The sequence below is a fragment of the Lutjanus erythropterus genome, chromosome 7, assembly GCF_056507025.1.
Source record: "Lutjanus erythropterus isolate fLutEry1 chromosome 7, fLutEry1.hap2, whole genome shotgun sequence".
NCBI lineage: Eukaryota > Metazoa > Chordata > Actinopteri > Lutjaniformes > Lutjanidae > Lutjanus > Lutjanus erythropterus.
Genome location: NC_139323.1, coordinates 214151 through 223793, shown reverse-complemented (window position 1 = coordinate 223793; position 9643 = coordinate 214151). Strand labels below are relative to the sequence as shown.

Genomic DNA, 9643 nt, shown 5'->3' with positions numbered 1-9643 from the left:
GCCAATGTTCTGTTAAAGCTGTAAAGCCTGTTTTCCTTTCCCCTAAAGTGGTCAAAAAAATCAATAATTCAATAACATAACAACATCTAAAGAGATCACTTGTGACAGAGCTTCGTCAGAAGTTTCCCCCTGCTTGCAGTCATTGCACTCATTCAGCATAAATATCTCTGTTAATATTCAATTAAAAGTTCTCACTTTTTTTTGAGATATTGGCTTTATATTTAATAGTTCCTGCAACTGCCAATTCACCTGTCTTTGATTTCAGAGCCAACAGTAGACATCATCCATCTAACTGGAGACAGCAATGGGCATGTGCAGTTTGGTCAAGACGCATACAGTCTACCAAAAGATCAGGCATATCCCCAATCACTTCAACTTCCTGTCAAGCAGAGTCCATTGTGAGACCAGACAGAGCTGGGCAGTGAATGATGGCACAGAGATCTGGTCACACCATTCTGTACCTTCAGCACTGGATGTGTAACCAAGTATCAATTTGTCCCTCTTTCAATAACAACAACAACAAAGATGAGATCAGGTTCAAATGTACTTAGCGGGAATTTATTTCTGGGTCTGGCAGTAGTATGCTACCTTAGTCCAATAAAATAAAATAAAAACTTTTTATGGACTGGAACGTACCTTCCCTTTAAATCAGTGTCTTTTGCTTAAAGCAAATTATGTTTTTTTCTTTTTAGTGACACAAGCACTCAAAAAAAAAAATATATATATATATATGTCAAAAATAATAATAAAATAAACTCTCTTCAGCTTCAATATAAATGATCTGACTTAGTCCCGCAACACAAATAGTTGTCAACAATGTAAAATGAAATATCACAATTCAAAACCTGGTAAAATGTCTCTTTTCAATCAGTCTCTTTGCAGTGTCTATCAAAAATAAATCAGTCCTTTGATTCTAGGGTAATAAACAGTTAATCCTCTTCACAAGTTGTGATGATCCACAAGGTGGTATTTTCTTAATCCAGGAAAAAGAATTCCCAGTAAAGGAAACAAAATTTGGGTACCCAAAAAAAAAAATACTATAGAGCTCTATAGAAAGAAACGTTTTTGTTTGTTTCAAATACTCAAGTTGTCAACGAGCAGCTGAGTGATGGCTGGCGACAAGTCCTGGGACACCGCGGTCTCTGCCTGACTCCGGTCCACCCACGCTAACAGGAAAACTAGCAGGAAAACAAAAGTGTAAGTGGCGACTTGGTGTGAAAGACGGCTAGTATAGACTGGCTACAGCTCCGCCATGTCTTCTCCTCTCTCAGCATTGTTCAAGTGCTAAAGTTTTAAACTCTGTGCAGTGTTTACAATATTAAACACACATAAACAATGAAATACTTACAGTGACTCATTTACAAGTCTGTTTGCTATTAGCTCTCAGCTATGAATTAGCGGTTAGCTCGCGATTAGCGTCTAACATTGAAAAATGCGCATTTGCACATTCATGTTACACATACACCAACAAGCTCTTTTTACAACACAAGCACAATCACATAACATCAATATATGTGCTCACCTAGCAGGAAAACAAAAGTGTAAGTGGCGACTTGGTGTGAAAGACGGCTAGTATAGACTGGCTACAGCTCCGCCATGTCTTCTCCTCTCTCAGCATTGTTCAAGTGCAACCTACGAACTTTCCTGCTCTGAGATCGCTGCTCTACAGCCGTAAAGCAGAGCTTACTGTTGTGACTCTTAAAGAGACAGTGTACCTACTGACACTGAATAACAGTCTGGCTAAATAACCACTGGGTTACATCCTCCCCCCCTTAAAATCTGACGTCCTCGGCAGTCTGTCTCTCCAGGGAACGCATTAATCCTACAACTTGCTCCTGCAAAGTCATGAAAAAGCTATACAGCAGGGTTTGATGTGCTATTGGACTAACACTGTGCTGCTTACAGGTAAACCTAGAACCAAGTTGATAGTCACTGAGGTAAGCTGGGGGAACTCGCCTCCTCTGTGGTCTACTCTGTGTTTGGGATGGTGAGTTTGTAGTCTCTGACAACCCAGGGAGATCTGAACTAAACACAGGAGCATCAGGAGTCAGAGAGCTGTGCAACTGAGGTCCACTTTGTCTCTCCAATGTATCATTCTCAGGTACTTGAACTGATATATAGTCAGCTTCCCAGTTCTCCTTCTCCCCCAAAGTCGAAACTTCTCTGTCCTTTTCTGCCTCCACAGCACTTGTATATGAAGATTCCCAGACTTCCTGCTCCTCTTCAGCTGTTCCAGAGACCGAGCTAGCGACAACGTCAGCCACACTGTCACTCTGTACATCCAAATTTGCAGGCAAAAATCCACAAGGAAGCAGCATGTCACGATGCAGGACTCTGTCCTTGCCCCCTCCATCCTCAGGCCGCACCACATAGACTGGTATGTCCTCATCAGGCTGTCTGACAACAATGTGAACAACACTTTCCCATCGATCAGAAATCTTGTGTTTCTTTCTCAGGCTCAAATTTCTTACCAGAACCCTGTCTCCAACTTCGAGAGGCTGAGCAGTCACTTTGGCATCCCAGCGTCTTTTGTTCAGTAGCTGCCTTTTCTCTGCATTACCTGAAGCTAGCTGGTATGCATATCTGAGTCTCTTTTTGAGCTCCCGCACATAATGTGAATGTGTGGTAGGATTGTGGCCTTGTGGGCTGATGCCAAAACAGAGATCAATAGGAAGGCGGGGCTCTCTTCCAAACATCAAAAGAAAAGGAGCTTCCCCAGTTGAGTCATTCCTGGTACAATTATATGCATGCACCAAGGGCCGGACATACTTCCTCCACTCCTCCTTTTTCTTGTCTTCCAGAGTTCCCAAGAGGTCGAGCAGAGTCCTGTTAAATCTTTCTACAGGGTTACCTCTTGGGTGATATGGTGTTGTGCGGGACTTCACCCCAGAAAGTCTACATAACTCTGTTACTAACTCTGACTCAAAACACGCACCCTGATCACTGTGAATTCTGCGAGGAAAACCATAATGACTGATGAAATTTTCCCACAACACTAGGGCGACAGTCTTAGCAGTCTGATCTTTTGTTGGGTATGCTTGGGCATATTTAGTAAAATGGTCAGTTATGACCAGAATGTTTCGGGTGTCTCTGGAGTCTGGTTCTAGGGACAGAAAATCAATACAAATGAGTTCAAGGGGGCCACTAACCTGGATATTGACTAGTTTGGCTGCCCGTTGTGCTCTGGACTTTCTCCTCACACACCTCTCACAAGTTTTACATTTTTCCTCAATATACTGAGCCATCTTTGGCCAGTAAAATCTAGCTCTGGCTAGTTCCAAAGTCCTCTCAATGCCCATATGCCCCGTTTGGTCATGGACACCTTGGAAAGCTCGCTCTCGAAGACAACTAGGCATGACAAGTTGAAGGAAAGCTTCACCTCTCTGATTGAAAATCTTGCGGTACAGCACGTCATCAACAAGGACTAGTTTTGATCTCTCTCGGAGGAATAGCACCACCTCTGGCTGCTCGAGCCGCTTGTCTATTCTGTCACTGTCTAGATCACAAATTAAGATTTCTATGACACGAGCCAAATTGTCATCCTCTGTCTGTAATTGCTGCCAGTCACATGTAGACATCCCTGGGAGTGTGGGCTGACCTGGCCATTGGAGTGGCTCGTCCAGGTTGTCAGGGACAGCACTTTCACTGCATAAGAGGGTTTCAATGGCGGGTATTTCACAGTCATACTCTGTACTCTCATCCGAGATTGCAAGGACTTTCACACCATGACGCATACACAGACTGCCCATTGCCTCACCCTCAAAGACATGGAACTCCTCAGGAGACAGACTGGCACAGTCCATGAGACTGGATATCTTTTTGTCCAACTCCACTGACTCCTCATCCTCATGTGGGTCCCCCTGAGGACGTCGTGACAATCCATCTGCGTCCACATTAAGCTGGCCGGATTTGTAGTGGATATCAAAGTTGTAGGCTGACAGGGCAGCGAGCCACCTGTGGCTTGTGGCATCCAGCTTGGCACTTGTGAGCACGTAAGTTAAAGGGTTGTTATCAGTCAACACCCTAAAGGTAGCCCCGTACAAGTAGTCATTAAATTTCTCACTTACTGCCCATTTAAGTGCAAGAAATTCTAACTTATGGGCTGGGTAGTTTTTCTCGCTTTTAGAGAGCCCACGACTAGCATAGGCCACCACTCGAGGCTGACCCTCTTGAACCTGGTATAAGACCGCGCCTAACCCTGTGGTGCTGGCGTCGGTATGTACCACATAAGGCAATCGCCAGTCTGCAAAACCAAGTACTGGAGCTGATGTCAGTTTTTCAATAATAAGCTCAAATGCTTCCTGGCAGCTACTGCTCCAAACACTTGTGAGAGAAGGGGACTTGGGTCTTTTCCAGTGGCTCTGACTTTTGTGTCTGGGAGCGAACTCTCCTTTTAAGAGGTCATTGAGGGGCCTGAAAATTTTGGAATAATCACGAACAAATCTCCGGTAATACCCTGTGAAACCCAGAAACGATCTCAGTTCCCTAACAGTCTGAGGGCGTGGCCACTCCCTGATGGCTGCTACTTTATCAGGATCTGGCTGAATTCCCTGAGCAGATATCACATGTCCGAGATATTTTACTTTTGTCTGGAAGAATTTGCATTTACATGGGGATAATTTCAACCCGAAGTCTGCAATGCGTTTCAGTACTTTCATCAACCTTTCTTCGTGTTGCTCCAGCGAGTCTGAAAAGACTATCAGATCATCAAGGAAAGCAATGACTTCCTGAAGGTTTAGTCCAGCCATTACCTTCTCCATTGTTCGTTGGAAGGTTGCAGGGGAATTGGTCAGGCCCTGAGGCATCCTCCGGAATTGCCACGTACCAAAGGGGGTTGTGAATGCTGTCTTAGGGCGATCAGATGGCTCCACCTCCAGCTGATAATACCCACTTTTCAGGTCGAGCACGGTGAACCACTTTGAACCTGACAGCAATGTGAATGTCTCCTCAATACGAGGTAAAGGATATGCGTCCTTTTTAGTGAGGTTGTTCAGTCTTCGATAGTCTACAACCATTCTCAGCTCCCCATTTTTTTTCCGAACAAGCACTATTGGAGAGGCATAGGGACTAGTAGATTCTTCAATAATGCCTGCTGCCAAAAGGTCCTGCAAATGCCTTTTTAGGTCATTGAAATCTGCTGGTGAGACACGTCTTGTTCTTTCTTTAAATGGGACATGGGGCTCTAACTCAATACGATGAGTGACTCCAGATATGCCACCGACATCAAGTTCATGTCTAGAGAATGCATGTGGCACTTCAGTATCCACCCTAGTCTGTATGTGTTCTTTAAGCTGTGATGATATGGGGCTATCACCAAAGTCAAGCTTAAGGGCCTCACTAGTCTGTGGGGACTCTTTGGTGGGAGAGACTAAGAGTGTGTGCGCCTGTGGGGATTTAACATTAGGTGAGGCCTTAGGTGTGGAGGGCACCACTGGTACGGCCCAGTCAATGAGAGAACATTCTGCAATGACCGTTTTTGGGTGCAAAGTCATATCATGCTCTGATAGATTTTTAACTGCTACCTTAAACTTGTTATGAGACTCAGGTTTCACATCCACTATCTGATCATAGACTATCAAACCTCCAGGAGTGGAGAACTCTTCTGAGCCACTGACAAGAGCTTGAAACTGATCGCCTCTGGGCTTGGTATGACAGATACCCTTTAATACCCCTGTCTCACCCTGTTTTAACCGCACTGGTACTTTGCTGCTGAGTGTCACACGAAGAACACGAGCACTCTCTGTTTGGGGTTTTGTGCTTTCACCATATTGTGAGTATGCTATAGCCCAGCTAGCCTGGAGTGGTATGGTCTTAAGAAACTGTGTTCCACCTCTCTTTGTGCAGTCCACTATCAAAGGACGTAAAACATTGGTCCCAACGAGGAGAGGGACTTTCTCATTGTATGACTGATCTGGGCTCACTAATACTAGAGCTAAAACACCTCTGTCAGTACCACAGGCATGTTTGGGAAACTGAAGCTCCACTTCAATGTACCCTAAATATGGGACATGTTGTCCCGCTGCTCCCTCAATGTCAAGTACTTTCCCTATGGTGTATAGCTGCCTATGGGATAAATGTTGGGAGTAGAATGACTGAGATACAATAGTGACCTGTGCTCCAGAATCCAGCAAACAGTGACAATGAACTCCATCCATCCAAGCTTCACTCTCGCAGGGTTCTCCAACCAAACCAGCAGGAATTTGAGCAAGGTCTGCCTGTGATTGTGGGGGCTCAGACCTAATGTGGTTAGAGTGGGTGGAACTAGTTGGGCTGTGAGCTCCTGCTTGTTCCCTAGCAGGAGCTCCTACATGTTTAAAGGTATGGTAGACTGGGGGGCAATTTGTTGCTGCCCCTGTCTGCTGTTATGTCTCTCGCACAACTTCCTCTGCACCAAAACAGCATTAGGTGGGTTAGTACATTGTGGCAGCATATGCGAGTCCTCTCCACAATTGTAACAGAACTTCCTGATTTTTGTGCGTTGTTCTATAGGCAGCAACGGTGTTGGCAGAGTTGTATTAGTGTTCTTAAATTTGTTTGAGGGTTTCTGCCCACCTTTCACATATCTGCCTTGCTGTGTAGTTTGAGAGGATGAATTTTTCTTGAGCTCCGCTTCTAACTGTCTGATTCTTTCCTCTAGTTGTTCTCTTGTGGCAACATCTGGGACCTTTAAGACATTACTGCTGGTGACCTCAGACTCACCCATGGTCACCAGGGTCTTGGTGTGAACCTTTGTCGATGTGACTCCCAAGTGTCGCTTTCTCCGTACTTCCTTTAACTGACTCTCTTTCTCATGAGTTCTGATTTTAAGGAGCAACTCAGAGAAGGTAGGTCTCGACCTGAAAGGGTTGCTGAGCAGCTCCTTAAGGTGCAATGCAGTTATCAAACTATCATCCCAGCAACCTCTAAGGAACTGCTTAAGTAACTGAGACTCAGCATCTTGCTTAATCACACTATCTCGCTCTATGATCTCCTGTAATAATGCCTGAAGACGACGCAGATAATCAGAAGCTCTCTCTCCATTGTTCTGGTGTGTTTCCAAGAATTGAATGTACAGTTCCTCCCCTCCTGTGACATTACCATAAGCATTGTCCAATTCCTGTAAGTAGGCATGTGGGGGCGCTTGAGGGCCAATGCCAAGAGCCACATTCAAAGCAGGCGTATGTAGACTATCAAGTAGCGCACGACGCTGCTGTCCTTCAGAGAGAGTACTGTCATTTAGCACTTGTTTTGCACGAAGCCTCCATACATTGTAGTCAACTTCAGAGGGCGGCTTTGGAAAGTTGCCTGAAAAAGGGCGTGGCTCTTTGAGAGTGGGAGCATATGGGTGTGAGTCACGTTTTACAATGTGTTCTACAACAACACGTTGAACGTCTGCAGGTACAGGGATAGTGAGAGAGGAGTCACCTTTTGGGGGCTGTGCATGACCTGAGACGTGGGTGGGAGCAGTAACGGCCTCATATAAAGGGTCAGGAGGAAGCTGTGGTTTGAGGCAAGGGGCAGGGGTTGATGTTACATGGCTCTTGTTACTGTCCATTTTTCCACATATGTAACTCGCTGCACTCTGGCTCAAAGTAGTGGGGTTGACATTATAGGTGGCGGCTAACTCACTGATCTGCTCTTGAAATGTGACTGTCATATCATCAATTATACGAGCAAGGGGAGCTAGTCTTTCAGTAGGCGCTGGCTCATCTACACTTTCTGTGCAATATTCCCCTACCAAAACAACCTCCCAATGAGAACCATCTTCATTTGAATGTCCCCCTTCCGCAAGCATTGGAGTTACTGTTTCAGTAAACTGACACAAAATGGTATTAGAAAGATCGTCAAGGTGCTGAATCTTCACTACATCATCCAATAAAGCAAATGCTTGCTTCACTGTATTCAGGTTAACATCTGCCCTGACTCCCTTAATCACCACTGAACATTCTGGGTCAAACCCATACATTTCACACAGTGCCATTCTGTTTACTGACTTTGGCACAGACTCTCACGTAAGAAATAATATAGGGGAAAATGATGAAAGGTTAGACACGCTCCAGTCCCTGTTCGGGCGCCATTTTCTTTCCCTTATGTAACCAAGTATCAATTTGTCCCTCTTTCAATAACAACAACAACAAAGATGAGATCAGGTTCAAATGTACTTAGCGGGAATTTATTTCTGGGTCTGGCAGTAGTATGCTACCTTAGTCCAATAAAATAAAATAAAAACTTTTTATGGACTGGAACGTACCTTCCCTTTAAATCAGTGTCTTTTGCTTAAAGCAAATTATGTTTTTTTCTTTTTAGTGACACAAGCACTCAAAAAAAAATATATATATATATATATGTCAAAAATAATAATAAAATAAATTCTCTTCAGCTTCAATATAAATGATCTGACTTAGTCCCGCAACACAAATAGTTGTCAACAATGTAAAATGAAATATCACAATTCAAAACCTGGTAAAATGTCTCTTTTCAATCAGTCTCTTTGCAGTGTCTATCAAAAATAAATCAGTCCTTTGATTCTAGGGTAATAAACAGTTAATCCTCTTCACAAGTTGTGATGATCCACAAGGTGGTATTTTCTTAATCCAGGAAAAAGAATTCCCAGTAAAGGAAACAAAATTTGGGTACCCAAAAAAAAAAATACTATAGAGCTCTATAGAAAGAAACGTTTTTGTTTGTTTCAAATACTCAAGTTGTCAACGAGCAGCTGAGTGATGGCTGGCGACAAGTCCTGGGACACCGCGGTCTCTGCCTGACTCCGGTCCACCCACGCTAACAGGAAAACTAGCAGGAAAACAAAAGTGTAAGTGGCGACTTGGTGTGAAAGACGGCTAGTATAGACTGGCTACAGCTCCGCCATGTCTTCTCCTCTCTCAGCATTGTTCAAGTGCTAAAGTTTTAAACTCTGTGCAGTGTTTACAATATTAAACACACATAAACAATGAAATACTTACAGTGACTCATTTACAAGTCTGTTTGCTATTAGCTCTCAGCTATGAATTAGCGGTTAGCTCGCGATTAGCGTCTAACATTGAAAAATGCGCATTTGCACATTCATGTTACACATACACCAACAAGCTCTTTTTACAACACAAGCACAATCACATAACATCAATATATGTGCTCACCTAGCAGGAAAACAAAAGTGTAAGTGGCGACTTGGTGTGAAAGACGGCTAGTATAGACTGGCTACAGCTCCGCCATGTCTTCTCCTCTCTCAGCATTGTTCAAGTGCAACCTACGAACTTTCCTGCTCTGAGATCGCTGCTCTACAGCCGTAAAGCAGAGCTTACTGTTGTGACTCTTAAAGAGACAGTGTACCTACTGACACTGAATAACAGTCTGGCTAAATAACCACTGGGTTACAGATGTTCCATGAACAGACACTTTACCCACAACATTCTAGTTTGACTTTTTTTTGGGGGGGGGGGCATTTAGCCTTTATTGGACAGGACACCTGTTGCCATTCACAGTAGGTATTTTTAAGGACTTGTCCCACAATGATACCATTCAGAAATAACACTGAAAGTACTTTCTGATGGCACTCTGCTTCAGATTGGTATTTGTAAAGTGTTATATCATGACAGAATTTAAGGACAGGCCTTCACACTAAATGCTGAAATGATTTGGGCCTTTCTGTGTGGAGTTTGCATGT

The 9643-nt window shown here is 43.9% G+C and overlaps 1 protein-coding gene across 1 annotated transcript; it reads right to left on the bottom strand.

The window, feature by feature from the left end:
- Positions 1-531: 531 nt before the first annotated feature.
- Positions 532-9352, bottom strand: LOC146323398 (retrovirus-related Pol polyprotein from transposon opus). The gene has a single exon (XM_084722352.1). It carries the CDS (start codon positions 6153-6155, stop codon positions 1773-1775), a length of 4383 nt encoding a protein of 1460 aa, XP_084578478.1. The 5' UTR covers positions 6156-9352; the 3' UTR covers positions 532-1772.
- Positions 9353-9643: the final 291 nt, after the last annotated feature.

Bases quoted from the DNA above. Each gene is read 5' to 3' on its own strand.
- LOC146323398 (XM_084722352.1), bottom strand. From the start codon at position 6,155: ATGGATGGAGTTCATTGTCACTGTTTGCTGGATTCTGGAGCACAGGTC.